The sequence below is a fragment of the Mustela nivalis genome (assembly GCF_964662115.1).
Source record: "Mustela nivalis genome assembly, chromosome: 17".
NCBI classification, from domain to species: Eukaryota; Metazoa; Chordata; class Mammalia; order Carnivora; family Mustelidae; genus Mustela; species Mustela nivalis.
The window spans coordinates 31,508,465-31,533,447 of NC_139036.1; the positions used below are offsets into that span (position 1 = coordinate 31,508,465).

A 24,983-nucleotide genomic window follows, 5' to 3' on the forward strand; every position below is an offset into this window, starting at 1 on the left:
CATCCTAGGTGCCAGGAAATTCGCATTTAATTCCTACTATTGGAGGTGACTCTAGATTACAGATGGGCAAGCTGAGGCCCAGAGAGGTTAAGCAACTTCCCTGAGATCACAGAGCTCTTAGCCAGTAGGCCAACCCAGAGGCATCCATACGCGCAGACTGCCGTTGAAGCTGGGAGGTTCCGGTCTCAGTGGCACATACCTGTGGTCAGATACATCGTGTTTCAAGGGCCCCAAACGCAGCAGGATATGTCCTTTTTACCATACAACCTCATACCTGAAATGCCATACCTAGCCTGAACCCACCGGCAGCAAGACGGACACCCCATGTCCCAGACCTCCCCACCACTGGCATGCGCCACTTCCAGCGGTTCTGCACACATTTCCTCACGTAACCTCCTCCAGCTCCACCTGAACGCGACTCTTAACAGGCACAGGTGGGATCGAAGGAAGGTTCCTGACCCAGAGGCGTCAGAAGCTAGAACCCAAGACCAAGACAGCATCAGGGAACCCCTTTGGGGCATTTCATCCTGTTAACTGAGTTTCTGCGGTACCTGCTTGAAGGCAAATGCCCTCAATCATTTGTTCACTCAACCAAGTATTCTTGAGGACCTCGGACGTGTCGGGTCCTGTTTCACGTGCTAGAGTTACAGGTATAAAGGATACATACCGCGCTCTCGAGGGACTCACAGCGCCAGGAAGTGACGTCACAGCAGCGGGCCGCGTGGTGGATTCTGGGAGGGGAGCTGCCGCGGGTTATATCCCACAGGTGGGCGGGGGGAGGAGCGAGATCAGGACGTACTTCCTGGAGAAGGGAGCCTCGGTGTGTTAGCGAAAGAAGGGGAGAACCAGCAGGGCGCACGGACCATGCAGAGGCTCAGAGGGGAGAGGTCTGCAGTGACGGGAGTTGAAGGTGGCAGTGAGGCGGGGCCTCTGGAGGCCCACAGGTTCTGGGAGACTGTCTAGGGGGCCATCAGGGATCTCCCCTGAGGATGGGGAGAATGGCCGGTGCCATCCAGCTTGGAAAAGGGGCTACAGGAAACTTCTACTCTCCAGACTTCCCAGGCCCTCTGACCGGGTCTACCCAGGCTGGTCCACCAGGATGTGAGCTTGGGCACCCGCACCCTCGGGAGGTTAACTTCTCCGGGCCGCCTCTGGATGCCCCTGAAAACCGCAGGAGGAACGCGCTATGTCCCTGTTGCCTAGTCGCACCGTGTTCCATGTGTCCTCGGGTCCGTGTGCAGGCCATAAATATTCATGGCTGGAAAAACAAGGTGACGGTCCTTTCGTGCTCCGGAAGAAACCACAGAGGGCACCTGGCTTTCCCATCCTCCTGCCTTTAAAGGCTGTGTCAGAGCCCAGGAAGAACTACACCTAAAACCCGCTTCCTTAATTTGTTTAACAAAAGACATCTCCATGCTCTGTGGCCTCTTAATTTCCGTAGATGTTAAAGTGCAGAGAATTAAAGAATCAATGGCCAATTAAGGAGGCACTGGCAGCTTCTAGCCAAGAGCATATTATTTATTTATTCAGCCAGCCACACTCATTTTTAAAGCACCAACTTTCCATTTTGTTTCTGACATCAAAAATAAATCAAACTAAACTGTATACGTCATAGCTGAAAAAAATTATTTGCATGATGCATTGCCCCCTCTGAAGCCTCAGTAGCCACCTGCAAAAGAAATTTCCGTGTCAAAAAAAAAAAAAAAAAGAAAAAGAAAGAAAGATATAAATTCATTCTGGCACTGGACTCCCCTTAGGATACAGATAGGATCGAAACGATAGAAATAAGATTTTAATTCACTAGTGATTTTTCCACCTTCTCTCAAGCTTCTTTTTGATTTCTGAGCATCCATTTTCCTGGATTGTCCTGGGAGGGTTGCAAAGGTTTTAGTCCATTAACAGTGGTGCTTTGGTGAAATGTCAGAATGGGCAGAGTGGGGACACAGGCTGACCTTTTTCTGCTCCTGGTCCTGGCCTTCCATCCAGAGTGGGGGTTACCCAATGAGGGTTTCCTCCGTCCAAATGACACCCTTTGACATGCCTTACCTTAAAAGAAATAGGAATTTGCCACCCAGTCTCTAGTCCCTTAACTGCTTTCCCATTTGCACAAACCCTGCCAAAATTTGGACAATTTGGAGTTGTTCCTGTGATGGCTACCTTCACTCTCCCCCCTCCCCCTGTCTCCTCCCTCCCCCCGCCCCCCCCCCCCGTTTTCTGCCCCCCACCCATCCTACCTCACTCCCACCCTCTCTCCAGTAAGCCCTCAATCCCACTTTCCACTTAAATCTACCCAAACTACCCAAAGGTCAACTCTAGGACAGTGATTTCAAACATCCATGTGCACCCAAACCACCTGGACAGCATGTTGAAAAACAGTTTCTGATTCAGTGGGTCTGAGGTAGGGCTTGAGAACTTGCATTTCTGGTAAGTTCTGAGAACTAGACCTTACTTGGAGAACCACCTTGGAGGCAATTGTAGGAGAGCCTCCCTCCCGAAACTTGTGCTGTGGCGCCATCTAGTGGTGCAAGGCCACAATGACAGCCATCTGCACAGGGCAAGTTGCAAGACCCTGAAATTCACTCCTCCCACCCACCCCCAGCTTCTCCCCCACCCCGCACCAAGAACTTCATGGTTTGGGAGCAATGTATTCACTTTTGTTAGCTCTACGTTCTTGGTAAGCTTTTTATTGAAATTAAATGGTCTCTTTTCATCCTTGTAACAACCCCAGGGCAGAACTGAGACTGAAACCTTTTGAGGCCAGAAACTACACAGTACAATAGACCTTGGTGTTTGTCCTCCAAATGCTGCTAACAAAAGGCATGACAATCCTCACACAGGGGCAGACAGCAAAACAGCCACCTTGGTCACACAAAACCCAAACCCCAATTTAACCCAAACCTTGGTCCGAAATACTCCTGGTAGCCAAGTCAAGGTAGGAAAAAGTTTCATCTTTTCCCAATCTGAAGAAAAGGAGCATATCTTTTAAGAGAGAAATCAAGTTGCCCCAAGTTCTAGGAGCAGGGGAGCTCAAATTTAAGTGGACATGAGTAACTACGAAGTTAATTAAAAATGCAGATTCCCAGACCCATTAAGAGTTTCTGGGTAGGGCCCAGCAATTTGTATTTTTAACAAGCCCTGCATGTAAGCTCTGAAGCAAAGGGCCTGAGCTCCAACTTGAAAACATTGTTTGAAAGACTGTGACCCCCTCTAATGGCGTTCCTCCACCCACGCTGTCCCACAATTGACAGGAGCCATGAAAGATGTGCACGCATCCACCAGCCACCATTTAAAAAGCAAAAAGAAAACACGTGTGACTGATCGTATCTTATTTAACCCACTGTAACCAAAATGTTTCATTCTTCTCTAATTACACCTTTTCTCACAAAGTGTATAGTTTATGCTTACAATATAAGCATCATCTCCATCTGGACAAGTGGCCAGAGGCTCCACATGTGGACAGCGGCTACCATGTTGGACAGCACGGTTCTCGATGCACTGAAATTTGGAGAGGGTGGAAATGTTCTGTGATCTGCATTTAGGCATTTATTGAACACTTTCCACTTTCCACCGTGCCCTGTGCTAAGTGCTTTCTATGATTTATGCCAGTGGTTTCATGCCAACCCTCTTAGTGCTCTCAAGATCGAGGAGATGTTGGGAATCATCCACTGCCACCACCACGACCACATGTCCAGAGGGCCCAGAGGATGCAGAAGGAAGAGGTGATGGACACTGAGCTCAGCCACTGCAGGTACTGAGGACCCGGAGGGGAGAGATACTGGGGCAAGTCTGGAATCCAATCAACAGGGATCAAGTGGATTCAGGGTGGGATTGGCCGTGGAACCACACATCTGGTTAGAGAGGAGTCATAGTGGCAAGCAACAGAAATGGATTAGGGATTACCCGGAAGGCCACTGGGCAAAGCAACAGGACGGCAGCTGGAGGGCAGCTGGGTGGGAAGAGCTTGGAGCCCTCTGTCTCTCAAGGAGGATTCTCAGTCCCAGATGCACATCAGAGTCACCTGCTCAACTTTTATTATGATGATTATTTTTTTTAAGATTTTATATTATTCTTTTTAAAAAGTTTTTTTTTAAGATTTTATTTATTTGTCAGAGACAGAGGGAGAGAGAGCGAGCGAGCACAGACAAAGAGGCAGGCAGAGGCAGAGGGAGAAGCAGGCTCCCTGCCGAGCAAGGAGCCCGATGTGGGACTCGATCCCAGGACGCTGGGATCATGACCTGAGCCAAAGGCAGCTGCTTAACCAACCTAGCCACCCAGGCGTCCCTAAAAAAAGTTTTTAAAGTAATCTCTACACCCAATGTGGGCTTGAACTCATGATCCTGGTATCAAGAGTCACATGTGCTACTGACTGAGCCAGCCGGGGGTCCCACTGGTGAGCTTTTATCAATCCTGATGTGCCAATAACCAGAAGCTAAACATAGTCTGACCCCACGGCCCAGGAGTCCTCTTCCCAGGTGCAGGCCCCAGAGGAATGAATATATACATCCACCAAAAACCCAGGAATGAGTCATGGCAGATTTATTCACTCCAGCCCCAAAGGGACACCTAAATGAACACTCATCAAAGAATGGGTAGAGAAGCTGTGGTATGTTCATGAGGCAGACCTTCTCAGATCTCATGGCCAGCGTAGAGAGCAGGACGCAAGTACTTGTTGGATGATTCCAGTCATTCAAAGTTCCAGAACAGCCAAAACTGATCTTATAGAGGTCAAAGAAGTGGTCACTAGGGAGTGGGCGCTGGCCAGACAAGGGCTGAAGAGGAATGAACCCCTGGGGTCCTGGAAAGCTCTATCTTCACTGGACTAGAGTGACCCAGGTGTATCTGTGTAAGAGTGCATCACACTCTGCCTTCCAGAACTGTGAACTTTGTGTACTTTAATATTAGTGTCATAGTACTAATTTTTAAAAAATGTATCTCAGTGCTCACGCGGTGACCCGGCGCAATGTAATCTGCATCTCTGGGGCATCTTGGTGGCTTAGTCAGTTAGGTGTCTGCCTTTGGCTCCAGTCATGATCCCAAGGTCCTGGGATCGAATCCCCCCATCAGGCTCCCTGCTCACTGGGGAGCCTGCTTCTCCCTCTGCCTTTGCTGCTCCTGCTGCTTGTACTCTGACAAATAAATAAAGTCTTAAAAAATACCTGTATCAGTGGGTTTCATTATTTAAAAAGAAAAAGAAAAGAAAAAGAAATCTGCATCTCTGAGAACGGGTCTGGGTTTCGAAGCAGTTCTAGCATGCAGCCAGAGTTAGACACTACTGCCACAGAGCGTGTCTCGAACTTGCCTGAGCACATAAATCCCCTGGGGGTCTTAATAAAAGGAAGATGTGGGTTCAGTAGGATGGGGCTTGGGGTTCTGCCCCCAGGTGCTGCCAACAGTCTGGAATTGTGGACCACACTCTGCAACCCAGAAAGGGCCTTCCTGGTCTACCCCGGGTTAGTGCATACCCTATGCGAGCGGAGGGTTCTGGGCTGGATTGCCCTGGCCAGGACAAGACTTCTACCAGGAGGGGGTCTACAAGACACACAGCTGCCCACCACGGAGAACCTTAGGGACACTGAAGATTCTGTAATTCTAGAAGTCTAAAAAATTCATGGTTGGAAAGGAGGCAGGAAATACTAAGGCCGCATTTAAGTTTGGTTAAATAGGGGCAAGTATGCAGGAGTGTTTACAGTAAACTTTTTCTGTCAAGGAAAAAGTGGTTTCTGTGTTTTTTTCTGTTTTTTTTTGTTTGTTTGTTTTTTTAAATCATTTGACAGAGCACAAGCAGAGGGAGCTGCGAGGAGGAGGAGGGGGAGAAGCAGGCTCCCCGCTCAGCAGGCTCCCCTGCATCGGGCTCCCTCCCAGGACCCTGGGATCATGACCTGAGCTGAAGGCAGATGCTTAACCAACCAAGCCCCTCAGGCACCCCAAGGACTAGGTATTTTTGACCTTGCAGGGCATACGGTCTCTATGGCAGGTCCTCAAGTTGGTAGTTTTAACACAATGGACACTACGCAACCCAGTGACCATGGCTGTGGGCCAATAAAACTGCACGTACAAACACCAGTCAGGTTTGTGACCTGAGGCTGACACAATGCTGTCCCGTGTGTGTGAGGGATGGGCCCTCTCGTAGAAAACATGAGAAACTCAATCATCTCCCCTGGAGAAGAAACGGGGTGGGGGCTGGGGAACACAGAAAGGAGACACCTTTCCCTGGTTATCTTTAGCTGTCCTTGGAATCATGAATTGTGTGTATCACCTATTCAAAAAAAAATGAAAAAAAAAAAAAAAGTTAGGACTTGTACACATGATGTATTTGTAGACTGCCTCCTGTGACATGACTCATCCTTTACCATCTCTCTCCACGTGTCCCCGAGCCAGAGCTACAGCACAGGCCCATCTTGGCAGGATGGTGGCCCTACCACCTTCACCTCCTTCCTCAGCCTCCTCTATCTTCAAGGTGGTAGAGGCCACCTCCTCCAAGGAGCCCTCCCAGAAACACAGAATGCTAGCCTCACTCATCCCCCCGTCAACATGGCCCCTTTGGCCCCTTTGGCTCCTCTGGCCAGGAGAAGCAGAGACATTGCATGAAGGGGAAGAGCAGAGTCTGCGGTCTGGAAGGCCCAAGTCCCAGTCCTGCTGCTGCTGATCGGGAGCCCACCTCCCGCTTTCCCAGCAGCTGCCAGGATCCCCTAAGGAAGTGAGGGAAGGCACCTCCACAGGAGAGCACCATCTGCGTAGAGACCACCAAGCCCCCTTCCCCAGGGAGACATGCTTCCCCACAGGCCTGTGTCTCTCCTCGCAGCCCCCTCACAGGATGCTTGGCATACAGCAGGCACTCAGTGGAGAGAAAGACATCAGTGGGAGTGGGCAGAGCTCCTGCCTGTCACCAAGCCAAGGAAGCTGGAGAAAGGCAAGAAATCCATCCCAGGTCGAGGTAGGAGGTGTCTGCCTTCCGGGCCCTTCCGGGGCTTCTCAAATGGCGTCTGTCCGACCAGATGTCAGCCGGGCTTATTTCTAGCAACAAACAGCCAAAATCTCGCCTAGATAATTTGCTTTGTAAAAATACAAAGTCAGTCAGCCTCATTAACAGGAATCTACAGGAAGGCTCTTATTTATAGAACAAATTAGTCTAAAGGCAAAGCTGGCAAGTACCTCTGTGTTCATCTAAGTCACCCCCGGGTTTTATGGATGGGGGGGTGGGGGAGAGAGGGTGAGAAACTTGCCCCAAGCCCCATGGCCAGAGCTTTGAGTCCTCAGAGCAAAGGTTAGGGGCCCAGGATGAGAGACCATTGATCAGGACAGGCTAGGAACAGGCTGCAGATGAGACACCACCTCAACCCCAGTGACTTACAACAGACTTGCTTCCCAACATCCAGGGATTGGCTGCAACCCTGTTCTATGTCGTCTTCACGCTGGGATGCAGGTGCGTGGCTTAGGCTCCACCTGCAACACAGCCACCACTGGGAGGGAGAAAACAAGTGAGTCTGCCTCTTGGGACACACACTGCCTCTACCCACCTTTCAGGGACCATGCCTGAGGGCAAGAATACAAGGATTGCAGGGCGGGAGGAGAGAATTTTTGGCAAGGTGACCTTCACTCCAGCAGAGATGCTCAGCCTAATAACTGCTGGTATTGTCAGGACACAAAGAAATGTTCAGACATACAAGGTATTCTGAAAACCAGAAAAAGTCAAAGTCATACTCCAGATGAAGTCAATCAAAATAAAGACCTCAGGAGCAGGTGTATAAGAAACAGCAGGAGGAAAGCTGGAGAAACAAAGTTGGGCAAAAATGTTTCCTGGAAACAAACAGGGTTGCTGGCAGGGGAAGGTGGGGAGGCATAGGGTGGCTGGGTGAAGGACACTGAGGAGGGTATGTGCTATGGGGAGTGTTGTGAATTGTATAAGACTGATGATTCACAGACCTGTACCCCTGAAACAAATAATACATTATATGTTAATAAAAAAATGTTTTCTGGAAACATGACTGAAGTTTAATGTCACCATTCTAAACCCCCTGAGATAGAGGCATATGTGAAAAAAGTTTGGAATCTGAACTGGATTCTAGATGATTCTAACAAAACCCAGGAGAGAAAGAAAGTGTGTGGATGCACATTTGTAGGAAGAAAGGCAGAAATGTTTCTGCTGAGTTTCCCTTTTGGGGGGAAAGGAGGCCTTAACTATGTGATATTAAGAGAAACATAAATTCAAAGTTATTGGCCAATAACTGATACCCACTTAAAACACAGAAACAAGGTCTTAAATGCTAAATTTAGGGGTGCCTGGGTGGCTCAGTCAGTTAAGCATCTGCCTTTGGCTCAGGTCATCAGGCTTCTTGCTCAGCCAGGGGTCTGCTTCTCCCTCTCCCTCTGTCTCTGTCCACCCCTCCCCCACCCCCAGTTGTGCTCTCTACTCTCTCTCAAATAAAATCTTTAAAAAAATAAAAATGAATGCTAAATTTACTACAGGGAAAAATCCTGATCAAGCAAATGAGAAAAGGAAAAAAAAAATCACAAACCAAAAAACCAAAACCACCCAGAAACAAAACATAACAGAAAAATGAACTAAATGGCAAATAATAATATTGCAACAGTGATCACAATGAACAAGTCAGATTCACCTACTGACCTCTTAGAGTTCACTAAAAGAAAAAAATTCTAGCAGTGTGCTGTTTACAAGCCATCCACCTACCTCATTAAATGACAGAAAAAAATATAAAAAATTTAAAACAAAAAGCACCAAACAGAGTAGCAAAGATACCTCACATTGATGAGAAAATATCACCCATGAGCTTTTTCAAACTAAACAATGTAACAGCATCTTTCAGAAGTTTCCACTTAAGAACAGGAAAACCAGAATCTTTTAATGCATTTTTCCTGGGAACGGACAGAAAGTATAGACAAGAAAAAAAAAAAAAAAAAAAAGTGGAGGGAGAGGGTAAGAAAGAAAAACTAGATATGAATAATTTACAAACTCAATTTAATATATTACATAAAACTTTATAACAAGTCAACAACATGCATTATTTTTTCCAAATGTCGGTAAAACATTCACCATGATTCTCTCTCAAAAAAATCATGCTAAAGGTCATCTGGAAAAGTAAATGTGCAAAAGAACCTAGAGCTTTCTGAGTAAGGACAAACATCAACATAAGGCTGTCAATATTGGTGTGATGCTGATCAGTGGGACAGTCTGGCACCCAACAAGGCAGCCACCTATGGCTGAGCACCTGAGCCGTGATTAAGCAGAAAAGACAGGCTGGAAATATAAAATATACACACAGGATTCCCCCAGACTCAGTATGAAAATACTATAAAATCTCATTGATATTTTCAGTATGCATTACGTATTGAAATGCTGGATTAAACAAACTATTTAAACTAGTCTCACCCAGTTTTCTCTTATTGAGGCTCCTAGAGAAAAATTTAAAAATTACACGTGTGGCTCCCATGTTTCTACTGGACTGTGCTGGTCTAGAAACAATCCAGATGTTCTCTTTTCTGTCTACATCCCTGATGACCCTTCCCAGCGGAGGTTTTTTTGTTTCCTTTTTAGATCAGCAAGGACCAAAAATGTTCACTCTGGCTGAGATGCTACATGTTCTTCCTGGCTTCGTTTACATTTCTTGAATTTTAATCTCTTATAAGCAAAATGATCACATTCTGCCATGGTGTTTTTCCCATTCTCAGTTACGAGACTGTTTTGTGGGGTGATGACTTCAGGACTATAGCCTTTACTTGGGGATGCAGAATGAAGCGTGATCAGTTCTCACAATCCTTCAGAGGAGCTGTGGTGGAGACCTGCCTTGGGACAGTGGGCTGGCTTTTCTAGTGCAGTGTTCAACTGCAGTGTTCACCTGTAAACCACTTTGTAAGTCACCATCTATTTCCAAGGTCAGTCCCTGCCTCCCTGGGGTGTCTTGGGGACCAAATTTATCTCTTCCAAATGAGCACCTTTCTCCATCACTCCAGCTACTCATTTATCTTAAGCTGGAGGTGGTTAAGAGGTATGCGCAAGGCTGTGTTGGGCTTAGCAGGAACACGGGCCCCAGCATCCATGCTGACACCCCACCAGGAGCAGCCACACCTGGCAGGGCCCTGAGCACTGGTGGGGGAGGGGGGGGGGAGAATGGTTGAAATAAACACCTGTAGTGAGAACAGGCTGGAAGCTCTAGGCTCCCGCACCCAGCACTCCACCTGGCTCCACCATACCCTCAGGCAGGTGACCAGCACCCCTCCAGCACCATGAGTTTTCAAAGCCATGCTTAAGCCATCCCCTGGATGGCCCAGCTAACTCAGAGCAGGTGTCTAAAATATACTGGTCCAGAGGACTGATGTCCACAGTCGGGGAATGAGGACCTCCATAAATCTACCCCTCTGTAAGAGCAACAAGATTACCAGCAAAATGGTCAAAACCAACTTTTTCTGAACCCTGTATAATGTGAGAAGGGTTAATTCAGAGTATGTGACCTTCACCAACCTCTAAAGTCACTTTACTCCCGTATACCAAAGCCTCCATAAATGGACTCACCCCTGAAAGCTAGGACTATTAAATTCCACAATAGCCCACCTCCTCATCCCCACTGCCCATCTCCCCCAGTCCTGGAGGCCTTGTCCAAGGGATCCTGACCCATCAACTTGTCAGCCCAAGAGCTGTTCCACGGAACAGCATCTTATCTGGATTACCCTGACTTGGGTCTTGGCTTGTCCTCTATCCTGTCCCCCACCAGTCACCAGATTCTGTAGGTCCCTCTCAATAGCTCCCAAAGGCCAACTCTGAACACCAGGCTCTGCTACTCTCCCCACACAAGCTTGAGGGCTCCCATATACCCTTGTCTGCTCCAGGGATACAGAGCTGAACAGAAAAAGCTTGGGTGTAACCCAAGCTGGCCAATGTCACAGCCAATTACTGCTGGGACTTAGGATGACCTCCAGCTACAACTGCATGAGAGCTTGCCCAGGGCCAAGCTCTGTACAAGCATGGGACACTCCCATGATTTTGCTTCATTGCTTTGAGGTTGGTCCCATGAACTGATCCTAGAGATGAGAGAAACAGGCCGTTAACCACTTGTTACCCATGGCCGGGGAGGGTAGTTGCAGCTCTGTGGGGCAGCCTCCACCTTCAAGAAACCCCTTTTGGGGGGGTGGGGGTGAGGAGCACCAAGACACAGGCCAATGGGCCCAAGCCTGCCTTTGCCCTAAAGAGGAGAGGCCGTTAAATCAAAACTTCATTCTGGGGCGCCTGGGTGGCTCAGTCAGTCAAGCATCAGACCCTTGATTTCCACTCAGGTCATGATCTCAGGGTCGTGAGATCAAGCCCCATGCTGGGCTCCGTGCTCAGGAGGGTGTCTACTTGATTCTCTCTCTCCCTCTTCCTCTGCCCCTCCCTCCTGTACGCATACTCTCTGTAAAATAAATCCTTAAAAACTCAAAACTTCATTCTGTTCTCCCCATGCAGGTGTAAATTGTTCCTACACCAAAAGAGAGGACAGAACTTCAAAGATCTCTTGAGACAGCCCAAAGAATTATGGAAGCCAGTGCTTTAAACTCAGGCCTGGCTTTCTGAGACTCTCACTAGGGGAAGCCAGAGAGTCCTGTGGCTGCCACCTTGTGGGGCAAGGAGAGGGAGGGAAAAAAAAAAAAAAAAAGGAAATTTCTGGCTAATTGGTCTTCCCAGAGCCCTAGGGCTTCTTTAGAAGGGCCCCTCCAGCCCACCACACTCACCACCACCACCTCACTCCCCACCCCAACCCTCTCACCCTGGAAGAAAGGGACTCAAAGCTACAGTGCATACAGTTCAAGATTTATATAAGTTACTTTCTTATGTCGGCACAATGCTGAAGCCAGTCTAAAAAAAGAATCAAACACACCACGGGAAGGTAATTCAAATGAGTTGGTTTTTTTTTTTTTTAACAAATTTTTACAGGAAAAAAAAAAAATCCCCGCTCACAATCTATCCCCTACAGTCACCTTGTCCAGTATGCAGGAAGCCACAGGAGGAACCTGCAGGGACAGCTGCTCTGCTCACAGATGATGTGGGGTGTGGAAAAAATCTTGAGTTCCCTTTGTTCTCCAGTGTATCTTATACAAAATATTACATTTTTTTAAACATATATTTACAGAGTTTGCACAAATAGAAAATGGTTACAAATTACAACCAGGCTTGGCAAGATTGTTATCTTCCCCTCCACCACCGACCAAGGCAGGAGGTCTGACTGCTTCATATTTACATATGCATTAAAAAGTCTGCCTTCCTAGAGACCTAGATGAAGTTTATAAAAACTGGTTAAATATCATAAATTCATTGACATAAGCTGTACAAGTAATCAATACCAATTAGTGATTTCATGTCTTGCTCCCTGAAGATTTTGAAAGAAAAGAAACCCTCCCAGGCAACACATCCCTTGGCCCGTCTGCTGCAGTTGGTCTGGTTCTGAGTGAGGGGAGGAGGTGGGAAGGAAGAAGGGAACGGAGGTGGCAGAGGACAACCTGGTTGAGACCGTTTTACTCTCATTTTTTCTTTTTTTTTAAAGGCTTGGAACCAGGCTAAACTGACTGGCTTGTTCAACACCATCTTATGGCTTTTGAAAGAACCCATGGTTCCTTCCTTGTCTCAGAGACAAAACTTCTCAACATGACTACAGTGTGGGGAAAAAAAGACAACTTTCTGGGGAAGACGACGTTTGTTATTCTGATGTAATGTCTTTGCCTCAGCGCCAAGCCCAATTTCAACAGTGCAAAAAGACTCCAGAAGCGTCTGTCAGGGACGGGGGTCAGAGGCTCGCGTAGTAGCTGTCTACCCATTGAGCAAGTCCTCGCTCCACCAGCGACCGGTTTATCAACACCGCCTGGAAAACAAAGTTCCCTTGAAAGCTCGGCCCACTGCACCTCAGGGCCAGCAGTCAAGGCCATCGAGGGTCCTCCCGCTCCAGGTCCCAGAAGACCACAGCAAGCTACGAGTACCGGAAGATTGTGGTGGGGATGGGGGACAGGACTCTTCTAGGCGAACAGGGGTATTTATGGAACATTCTGTTGGCATGAGGGCAGGCTTTTCAGTACACTAGAGAAATCTAAGCATGAGCACCATGAAATGGGGTGGGAAAACCCACTGGACACAGGGTCCAGAAAGGTTCTAGGTCCCGGAAGGACCACTGACACTTTGTTGTGGGGCCTATTCTGTGTACTGGGGCATGTTTAGCAGCACCACCCTGCCTCTAACTACCAGACACTGTTAGCATCACCACCCCCAAATGAGGCAACCTAAAACATCTCCGGACATTGCTAAATGTCCCCGGGTGGGGGGCAGTGGGGTCCACTGGTTAGTTAAAAGCCCTGATTAGCTCAAGAGGAGATAGTGGCAGAATCAGCTCTAAATCCATCCATGACTGCTGGCCAAAAAATTACAAGAAAAGCATAGAACTTACTTCATTTCCAACCACACTCCATAGCTGAATTAGAGGAAGGCCAGTCGGGCTGTAACTTGTCACCTAGAAACAGAACAGAAGAAAGCAAGCATGTTACAAAGCTACCCCATGCACCCTTCATTAAAGACTGCTGACCAAACCAGGGCCCAAGCCACAAAGGAGAAAGGAATTCAAAGGTCAAAGAATCCAAAATCCTTGATAACAGAGGCCGTGGGAGGCATAGCACAAAAGCCAGCAGGAGGCTCGTCAGACAGACCCTGTCCAGCCTGTCTGCCCCCCACACACACCTGAGCCAGCAGCGCAGTATTTCCGGTCATCTCGCTCATGGCTGCATCTGCTTCAGGGGAAAAGTGGTCATCATCTTTAAAAGGAAAAAGAAAAGCAGCATTTAGGCTTTCATGGAGGCAAAGCACCCTTGTCACTCACACAGTTTCCAGGTGTTTCCAGAAGCCTCGGATGCTGCCGGGTCAGGGAGGTCTGCGTAAGGCCTGATGGAGGAGGGACCCCTTGGCTGGGCTTGGACAGACTGTGGAGATGGGAACTGCGTAAGAGCAATAAAGGAAAACAGGAGGAGGCTGCCAGGACATCAGTGAGCCTGCAGGGCCCCCAGTGTACTTTCTGTACATGGACCAGAACAATAAGAGCAGAGTGGGGCACAGCTGGACTATCACCTACAAATACAAAATTCCCTGTTGTCGGCAGCTGCAACTTGACTACCGTCCACATCCCAGTTCCTGGGTTTATGGGATTCCCTCGGCCTCCCTGAAGGACAGATACTATCCCGTTTTCAAGAGGGTTTAAAACACTAGCAAGGCTAACTTAACATGCCCCGGATCACTCTGTCAGTACCCTTCTGTCTGGGGACAGGGTCAGTCTAGGATACCACAGAGGTGAGTGTCAGCACAGTCCCCATGGTGCTCGGGAGCTGAGGCCCAGCTGAGCAGTGCAGCATGCCTCCACACCTACCCCTCAACCACAGATGCTGGACCCTAGGTCCCAACCATGTTCCACAAAGTGCCCGAGTTAGAAACCTCTCAAAGTTGATGGCCTGGGTAAAGTCTGGAACAGTGGTCCTGAAAGGGTGGTTCATGGGCCAGCGGCACTGGCATCAACTGAGTACTGGCCAGAGAGGCACGTCCTCAGGCCTCGGAGTTGAACAGTCAAATCAGAAATTCTGACAGAGGCAGCAAGCTATATTAGCCTAAGTCCTCCGGGCACAAAAGAAGGTTCTCAAAGAGAAAGACCTACTCTCAACCACAGTTCCCACCATGTCAGAGGCCCCATCTGTTACCTGACAAGGGCATCACGCTGTCCAGAAGGACCTCTGCTCCCTGGAACGGCAGAGTCACAAAGTCAGATCTAGAAAGGCAAGGAAGGAACAGTTTATGAACTTGAAGGCTGATTCCATTTCAGGCCAATATTTACCTGGTGCTTTAACACTGAGTCCTCACCAAACCCAAGATGAAGCCAAGCAGAGGCATACAGGACGGGCAGCAGGCTGCAGCTTCCAGCATGCCCGATTGCAGGCTGACCTCAGAGGGGTTCCTGGCATCAAGTTCCCAGAGAGAAGCCTGCCCCACTTCTGCCCAAGGATACTCGAGGGACCTCTGCCACAAGACCAGCCCTTCTAGCAGAGGCGAGCAATGCAGCCTGTCTCTATCAGGCTCTGCCAAACCAGAATAGGCAGCCGAAAGAGTCAACCCATGTCCCAGGCTTGGTAGAACTAAGCCAGCTCTGCAGAAATCCCACACCCCCTGACACACACAGAGTGTGCATGTCTGAGGAGTGTTGACCCACCGGATCTGCCGGAGCACGTCCACTTTCACTCTCTTATATCCACCGTAGTCCACATAGCGAATCTCCACTTCATTGCTTTCCTCATAAGAGGCCACCACTTGGGCTCGCCACCAGGCACCGTCCACGCCGGGGGCAGCGCAGATGACCGTTACTGCAGGTCAGGAAGAGAGCATATGGGCATAGGTCAGGGCACCAAGGGTCACCCCAGTCGATGCTACCCACATCCCCATGCTACTTCTCAGAGGCCTGTGCTTCCACAGGGCCAGGAGTCTCCAGAGCTTCCCTGGAGCCTGAGACTGGCCAAGGGAAGGACCTGGACACGGAAATCTGGCCTCCCATGTATGCCACCCAAAAAGCTCTCCAGACCAAAAAGCAGTCTTCCAAATCCATTTACTCTGAAACTTACTAAAACCTGAGAGGGACAAGGATTGACCAGAAGGAGCCTATCTAAAACTCAGGGAATGGGATGTTTATTCTTAAAGTTCCAGAAAAAAATCAAGAACCTCCGAGTACGGCAGATCTTGTCGACCTGGTACCTAGAGCCTGTTCTGGCCTATGCCAACTCAGAAGTTGATCAGAAGAAGATCCCCAGGCTTAAGCCCCCCTCTTCTAGCCTTTGCTTCAGGAAGGCACCAAGAGCACAGCTGTCCCAGGCAGCCAAGGCCAGGGAGCAAGTGCGCCAGCAGTCACCAACACCCCCATGGCAGCCGGGACAGGACAGATGGAACTCTGGGGTAAGGGCCTGCTCACACAGCTGACCATACTATGTCCTCACTTTGACCCTTACAGGGAGCCCCTGGCATAGTCACCTTTTAAACCCCAGTTCAGTCTTCACTGGTGAATTGAAGTAACATTAAGAGACTCTGATGATAATTAAATCCTTATTTCTAATACAGGTATCTTCAAAGTTTTCCCTAAAGCCTTAAAACCATCAGGGTGCTCCAGGTTAGAAGCCCCTGCTGGGGTGGATGAAGAGATGTTGGAACATTAGATTCCTGCCAACAAGGCAATAAGTTAAGAGTGACAAAGCACAGACCTAGGAGCACAACTGAGTGTAGATCCCCGTTCCTGCTCAGGGATCACCTGGGCCAGCCACCAGACTTGAGGGCCCATTTTCTCATCTGTCACATGGAGGTGAGACACACCACAGCAGGAGTCTATGGCTCGTCAAGGAGCTTCTTCGAGAACCATCATCTGGATCAGGCACTTTACATATAACACACATACAATCCAACCCCGACTCCTGAAACAAGAGGGCACCGCCCCACTCAACAGATAGATGGCAGACCTGAGATCTGAGCTCATGTGTCAAAAATCTACTTTAACCCCATGGGACTCTGTCAGCCAGTGGGAAGACCATTTCCATTGGGACAGCCGGGAAACTCAGCCCAGAGTAACTCCACGCTGACAGCAAGAACTCAGGGATGCTGCTCCAATGAAGGATCTTGGGACAGCCTCCTCCTGGGTCAAAACCAAGGGCAGCACAGGCCACCCCCAAAAGCCTGACTGAGCCCAGGGCTCCCCACTGACCTGTGGGCAGCACTTACCTTCCACGGGGGTGGGCAAGGTGGGGATCCCGGGCTGAGAGTAACACAGGCACATCTGCTGGTCCAGACTGCGCAGCGCGTGGAAGGTAGGGTGCGTGTGCTGCTGCACGAACAAGTGCCCAGCGTTGACCTGGTTGACCACGATCACTTCCACAGTGACACCGTCAGGCAACATGAGCTGTCAGGAAGGGAAGGGGCAAAAGGCACTGCAGTAATCCTTCTCTTCTCATGTCTGACATAAGCCCTGAGGCCTCCAGGCATATCTTTGGAAAGGGCATGGCAGCCCAAAGCAATATGGCACCCAAATGGAGGAAGCCCAAGTACAACGACCTCAGCCATGCAAGTGTGGAACCTGCGGCCCTTCTCCTGCAGGGCAGGGAGGAGCCAGCTGCAGATGCCCTGGAGGGGCCTGGGCAAAGGCCTCTCCTGAGGCCAAGGAATGAGGGGCCATGGAGAACAAGGCACCAGAGAGTAAGAGGTAGGCAGGCCCCAGGTCCATAGCCAGCAACCTGGGCCCTGCAGCTGACCCCAGGAGCTCCAAGTCCCACAGGGTCCCTCTACTCTGCTTTCCTGCCAGCAAGAAACCAACAGTCTGAGTCATCCTGTCTCCTCCTTTCTGCCCTCCACAGACAACCTCCCAGCTCATCCCCACTCTGGGATGTGGAATGTGGGTTGCTCAGTGGTCAGGTCCCATATTAATACCCTAGCAGAGGCCAAGACTGCTCTCAAAAATGACGTGACCCTAGACACTCGTTTTCCTGATGCCAAGTTACAGGCAACAACTAGGTGCCCTCGACAGGAGGATATAGAGGCCACATTCCAGTCACGTGGCCAGGTCTCTGACTAAGAGTCCTGACCTCCCTCCTTTCCCCATGCAGCTAGTTGAAAGGCAGCTGCGACCTCCTCTCCAGTTCCACCAAGCCACACAGAGAACCAGGGAAGGAAGCCATCCACCTGCTCAATTATTTACAATTAAAGAGCGTGGCTGGTCCAAGCCTTCTGGGGAGAAAATGCTAGAATTCATTAGTAAAGCATGGAATGGGCTTCAGGCCACTCCCCAATATCCAGAGGAAAGTAACAGGACACCCACCCCTCCCCCAACAGCACAAACTCTTTGAAGGGGGCAAGATACAGAACCAAGAAGTCAACCCTCCCAAACCAACCCCAGGGAGACAGTTCTCCGGAAGCAGCACATCCAGCCCATGTGTGAAGTGCCGTCATCTTATCTGGCCTACAGAGCCCTACAATTCTTCTCCCGGGAAGAGGCGGCTCAAGCAGAGCTGTGGGCATGCTGCGGGATCCTGAGGGACAGGCCCCAGAAAGCCCACAGACCCCAGCACACAGGGGCATCAACATGTTAGCTTTCCCTCCAAAGAGCCACCTGGCTGCCTGGGGCCGGGTGGGGAGAATTTCTTCTCCTTTATAGTCCAGGTACCTCCTGTGAGAAGGAAGGGGAAGGGATTCCTTCACCAGGGCCACCACTAGACTAGAACTAGGAGCAATGAACACAAGGACCCACTCCAAGCCCATCCAAACACACAAGGGTGGGTCCCACCCAGGCCTCCGAGGTATTAGTCTGGGACTCTGAACACATCACCAAGCCAGTCTGGGTGCACCCAGTCTCCTGTATAGACTATACTCCTTTCTAGGCAAATGCCTTGAAGACACAAAAGGTGCCAGGGCAGGAGAGTCCAAGAATGGCTCTTCCAACTGGGGACAGAGACACACCTGGCTTTGAACCAGCACTTCAGCCCCAAAGCCCAGCCACAGAGAGCACAGGTTAGAAGCAGAACCAAACTGACCAGAGGCCAGCGGTGAAAGGTCACAGGCATCAATGAACTCTGGCCTTCTCGGCCCAGTGTTGGTAGTTTCTTATCTGGGGCAGGTTGGAGTGAAAGGGAGACAAGAAGGTCTGGTCTGGTCCCCTAGGCGCACGCTCACCCAGGAAGTCATTGGAAGAGAAGGCAGTGCCAGTGACGGCAGTGGAGGAGCGTAGATATTGGTGAGATTCAGTTCTTTGAACTTCTTCCCAATTAAGTTCAGCGCCTTGTCTACATGATGCTGAGAACCTGAACGGGGGCAGAGGCAGGAGAGTCACAGTGGGTGTGATGAACAGCAAACCAAACTCACATACATATCCCCACCCCAGTTTTCCTAGAGTTAAGGTATATCTTTAAGGTGCCAAAAAGCCAAGTTTTGCCTTAAGAAGAAAGGCATCTAATGAGGCTTGAAACCCACTGACCTTTCAAATGGTACCTCTCTGCTGCCGTGTCCATGCTCTGAACGCAACAGAAGTCTAGCTGATGGGAAAGACCTGCCCTCACCAACCAAAGGGGAATCACCTTCTTCTCTGACGGGATGCAGCAGCAGGCACCATAAGCCCGGACCACCCCACCTGCCCGTCTGAGTGCTCACACCTCTCCCGGCCAGAAGATCTGGGGGAGGGAGCCGAGGCTCCTTCAGGTAGCTGAACTGGAGAGGAGGGCTGAAGAAGACCCCCCTATCCCAGGCTCCCTTCACCTGGGAATAAGCACAGTTTTCTATTCAGAGATGTGGATTTCAAAAAGGGGACTTTTAGTTCCAACAAATGCTTTACATTTCAGGCAAGACCATGAAACCCAGGCCAGCAGCTGCCACTGACCTTCTATGTGACAAATCTGGATGTTCTGGGTGTAAGGCAGGGTTGAGATGTAGATCTTGGCACCAGACGTTTGCTTCAGAAAACTCACATACCGCCCCTGCTTGCCAATTAGCCGACCAACTAAGTGCTGAGAGAGAAAGAGACACAATTGGGGGTGTTAATGGGAAACCAATTCCCTATGTTCCCAAAGACTACCTTTGTTTTACACAAGGCCAAGCTCAAACATATCATTAACTATGAACATGCCAGCACTCATCTGCCACTGTTCTGAGTGCTTAGCTCTGAAACAGATACCTTTATCACCACTTCACAGATGAGGTTAACGAGCTCAAGGAGACGAAGGAACTCACCCAACATGACACAGCTACCAAGTGCTGAACTACACAGTCTAGCTCCCAGACTCAGCAGTTCCCCTTTCTTCCCCGACAACTTGGCCTACACCCAGAGAACTGCAAAGCCAGCATCTTCTCCTCCCAAATCTACACTAGGAGAGGTTTTACCAGCACAAGGGTGGGTTTACGACTTCTCCGACCTCTTCAAGTCTATCCACACTCGAAGATAAAGAGGCTCCATTTGAAAATAAAACTTGAAGAAAGAACCTCTGGGCTTCTGCTGCCGACTGATAGTACCCCGGGGCCTTCAGAACACGAGGCTTCCAGAAGTGCCCAGCGTGCCAAGAGCTCAAGGCAGACAGAAGCAGCCCAACTTAGCCATGATGTAAGTAAGACAAGCTCTGAGACAATCCCAAATGACCCCACCCCAGCAGAGCTACCAGGGACACAGCTGCTTGGTACACAGAGCTGCCTGCCCATGCCCTTTGCAATGACTAAAGGGGAAGAGGGCATGATGGCTCTCGGGGTCACAGGGGGAGAAAACACCAAGGGAGCCAGCACCCCGGGGTCAAAGCAGCCTACCTAACCCAGGGTTCACAGCAAGCCAAGTCTCCACGGCAGCAGGGAGCTAGTGCCCAGGAGAATTCAGTTTGCCAATTATTTCTGAGCCCCGGTGATAAACATCAAGATCAAGCCAATAAAATTGTTAAGTTACAACAGTAAGAAGCTCGAAACTACCTCAGTGCCCTGGATTTGAGGACTGGTGAAGTAAACTGACATTCATACAATGAATAATGCAGTTAAAATCATATTTTCAAAGAATAACACAGGAAAATTAAATTGTTAAATATTTAAAAGCATTAATTAGAGCACCATCATCTCAGTTTTGTTTAAAAACCACAGGGTGCAAGACGAGAAGGAAACACACGTCTTCACAGTCACTCCCGGGGGTGAGATTAGAGCAGCTTGTTATTTTCTTCCTACATGCCTATACTTTTCAAGCTCTCTGAAATATGGATTTATGCTGTGCTCAATTATCAAATATACTTTGCGTTGGGGAGCTCTGAGCAGGCACAGCAAAGGGACTCTGGGCTGGCCCACGTCCTCAGCCTGGTTTTTGGTAGCATCTCCAAACAGATCGGAGCTCCAGCAAACCCAAGGAAGCCCAGGGGAAGAGTGAGTAGCCTGCGAGTTTTAAAGGAGATGAGAACAGGAACAGGTCCCTCCTGAAGGCAGTTGCGGGAACTTCACATCACAGGAAGCTCTCAGGCCCTAGCAGAATGTGGGACTCCTCTTCCCTCCAGCCCCTGGCTCACTCAGGGGCTGCTTTGGGTTTACTATCCCTCCCCACTCAGCCCGATGACCCTGGGCCTGAGGCACCGTGGACCTTGCAGCCCTTACCTTGGGCACCTCGATCTCCCAGATGATGAGGTCCACCTTCTTAGGACTGGAGCCCACTTGGGCATTCTGGAAACTGTCAGTCTTCCTGGGCCCACAGCAGCCATCCACTGAGTCCATGCTGTTCCCGTCCGAGCCTGCAGGGGAGAAAGCAGCATGCACAGACATACAGACGCCAGCTAAGAGCCGTCAGTAACACAGAACTTCCAAATCCACATTCCCAGGAGGCCCCCACCCCACACCCCCTCCTCAAGCTTGGCAGGTGACTGTCAACCCGAAGTCTAGAAGGCTTATTAGAACAACCCCAATGAAAGGAGGACTGGGGGTGTAGATACACCTAATTTTAGCCTGTCACTCACAGCCCCACTTGCTGAACTGGCAGCCACACCCAGTCACAGCTGCCGGAGCAGAGACAAGTGGTGAGCTGGGAAGGGGGGGTCCATAGGGTGGGGGAGCAGGCCAACAGGTCCACATGGTCCCCCGAGCCAGCTATCAGGGCTGGCCTCCACAGAGACCAACCAGTCACAACGAGCCCACACCCTTCAACTGCGCCAGCCTCTCGGACCAGGGGACTCTAGTCCCCCACGGCCCCCAGCGTGGGCTCATGGGCTGTGAACTTCAGTCAAGCAGAGCTACAAGAGTCCTTCCTTAATGGCTAGTCTAAGGGCCCCATTCTTATCCTGCCCTGGAGCCCTACTGGGAGTAAATGAAGGAGGCCCCCCTCTTCCTCTGTGGAGGCCTGACTTGTATACCTCTGCATACTCTTCGGGGCTCATGGTGGGTCTTTACCCCCCTGGTCAAAAGACTCAAGTTCATGCCCCAGACGACAGGACAGGAAGCAGGACCCTGGCATTGATGTGGTCTGCTCCACTCCTGTTCAAGAGTGTGCCCAAGGGGCTATCCCGGAAAAACACAGGTTACAGACCAGCTCAAGAGGAAGGATTCTGGCTTAAACATGGGACAACTTAACTGCCAGAAATAGATTGCTCCTGAGATTCTACTAATTAGGTTATTATCCACATGGTTTCTCCAAACTCTGGACATAATCCTTTGCCAAGCCACACATGTTGTCTGGATGCAGAGTAAGACTTAAAATTTGAGATTCTGTCCCCAGCTAAGGATAAGTCACCTTCGAAATGGCCTTGTCCCTCAACATCAGGGGCCCCTGCCTCCCCTGGATAGAATAGGACTGGCCGATATGGGTCACCCCAGGGATACCCAGAAGTGGCTTAGACTCCAGCAGGCTGTGCTCACAGGCCAGCCTCCTCAGTCGGCAGTCCCCAAGCTCCTAGGTTCCAACTTCCTCACCCACAGGTAGGGCTATGCACGCTCGGGTGCAGATGCAGGGGAGGCGGGAGCCTGTGCTTTGCACGAGTGCCGAGTGATTGGCACTGGCAGCCCCTGGTCTGTGGTCCCTATACCTCCCGGCCACCAGCCTGCTCTCCCTCGAGGCCTCAACTCTAGGCCCTCGCCACACCTGAGCAGCTGCCACGCTGCATCTGCCGGTGGCAGGACATGGCTAATGGGCTTAACTCAGCAGAGGGCCAGCGGATAAAGGGAAACTCCATTCTTAGAAAAATTTTTGTTTACTCATGTTAAGATCTTTAAACAACAACATTCTAACATCCCTGAAATCTGGATGCATCTTTGAGTCTCTGGCCTTCTATGATCATGATCACAATGATGAGTTTTCTTTCATTTAGAGGTACAGGAATCAACAGCCATCTCAGAGATGACAAAATACAGTGTGGGGTACACACCAGATGTGGCTGAAAGGAGTCAAATTCCCACAAAAGACTCCCAACCCTTAGACGAGCCTCCTTGAGTGGAGGCAGTAGGGAGTGGCTCCTGGACAAGCAAGGCAGAGACCCCCACGGGGAATTCACGGCCCCTTTGTAGGAGATAACTGAAAATACCCCAGGGTAGCTGCAAAACCAGGGTCAGGAGCTGCTGACCTGTAAGTGAGCGGTCTGAACTGCCTATGTTGGGGTCAGCACTCGAAACCCCAGTGGACACTTCGTGACCAAAGCGCCCCTCTTTCCCGGGGACGGAACTGCAGCTGCACAGAAAGTAAATGGCGGAGGCTCTCTGCGGAGGAATAGTGGCGACAACAAGGCAGGAGAGCGAGAGCCTCCCTCAATTGTCAAGGCTGTGGCCGCTCTCTGGGCACTTACCCGGTAAGAGCTTCTGGAGAAGGAAGGCAGGTGAAGACATGGGAACAAGCACATGATTAAAAGGAAATAAACCATTGAAAAAAAGTTCACACCCATTCTTGGTACTTGGGAATTAAAGCTAAGGAGGCCTCTCCATTATAAAAACCTTTAAGAGGTTAGGGTTAAGAGAGGAAAAGAGGCAGGTGGAGGTTAACCACCAAACCCAACACGGAGCTGGCTCCTTTGGGAGGACTGAGGATGGTCCCCGGCTGCCGAACCAAGTTACAGCTCCTGTGGCTTTGGGGGGTTCAGGAGAGCCTAACTTCTCAGTTACCCACCAGTGCTACGCTGGGCCCCGACTTTCTGCAGGCCCACAGGGACACGGAGTTGAAGAGCATTACTACTACACAAGTAGCAGAGGGACAGGCAGACCGGCAGCCTTTGCCTACGAACAAAGGAGAACCGCCCCCCACTCCTTCCTCTAAGAGAGGACCATCCAAGACCCTCCTACCTCCCGAATGATCTGCTTCTGCATCCACGGTCCATCCATCCTCATTCCCCAAGTCTGAGAGCTCCCCTTTCAGCACCCCATTGCTGAAGGGCACAGTACTTTCTGGCAGCGGCGGGGAGATGGCCTTGCTCCTGGGGCTTGAGTTGGTGTCTATACACAAGTCTTCCAGCCCTGAAGTGCTGGTGGAATCCGAGCACTGCTCCGAGGCCACTGAAGGGACATCCTGGCTACTGTCAGAAGTGCAGGGGATGCAGGGGACGCACCCGGCATTTTGCACCAGGACACTGGCTTCATCAGGTGACTCTCCCTGGGGGACGGCTGGCAGAGGGCAGGGGGCCAGGGATATGTGGTGTGCGGAGTTCTTTGGCTTCCTGTCCTTGGTGGGACTGGACAAAGGGCTGCTCAGGCAGCTCTTATAGGTCTTTGGTGGTGGCAGGTCCTCTGTGGGCAGGCCTGGTGAGGGGAGGGCGGCGTCTGCACCAGAGGCCACCTCCGGCTCCACGGTGGCAGGAGCGGGCTCCCCGGCATCTTGCCCCGGAGAAGATTTCTGGCACCGGCCCAGAGCTCTCTTCCTTCTGCCCTTGGAGCTGACCAGCTGAAGCCTGATACACCCGATCTGTGATCCTGCCCACGGTGGTGGCCAGCACCTCTTCAGTTGCCTCCAAGATCACTCTGGAGATGATCTGGTAGGCAGCCTGCTCGATCTTCTTGTTTTGCTCCACGGCCTCCTCCTTGCCCGGCCCCCGGCACCATCTGCGTCACCGGCTCGGTCGCCAACCTGGGGTGCCCGCAGCTCGTCATCCTCCATCAGCTCTGCGTGAGCCGACTCGATGTGGCTGCTCAACAGCTTCCCCACAGCATCCTCCTCCGTCTGCGGCGGTCCGTCCTGCCTCTTCTCCCCAGGACTGGGCGCCTTGTGGATCTCCGAGTCGGAGTCGTGCTCCTGGTACAACACACTCTCCACAGGCAGGCTTTCTCCAGACACTGCATCCCCAGTGCCTTCAGCCCCACCCGTCCTCTCTTGGCTTTTCTTGGGGGCTGCAGCCTGGCCCTGCCAGCCCCGCCCTCCCGTCGCACTGAACAGCGCCTCTTGCTTGCACACCTCTGTCGCCACGTGGGGGAAAGGAACATTCTTTGGGGTTGGAAGGGGACACTCTGGAGGAACGGACCCAGCTTCGTCACC

General features: G+C 50.6%; 1 protein-coding gene across 1 annotated transcript; it reads right to left on the reverse strand.

Annotated features, from left to right (window-relative positions):
- Positions 1 to 11,788: 11,788 nt before the first annotated feature.
- Positions 11,789 to 24,983, reverse strand: AKAP1 (A-kinase anchoring protein 1; the record flags this gene model as incomplete). The annotated part of the gene is given in 12 exon segments (XM_082706763.1): positions 11,789 to 12,845; positions 13,422 to 13,484; positions 13,709 to 13,782; positions 14,713 to 14,780; positions 15,219 to 15,369; positions 16,766 to 16,943; positions 18,707 to 18,834; positions 19,407 to 19,533; positions 21,140 to 21,273; positions 23,801 to 24,351; positions 24,353 to 24,539; positions 24,542 to 24,983. Coding segments are annotated over 12 exon segments (2,178 nt in total), but the record flags the coding sequence as incomplete, so codon positions are not given.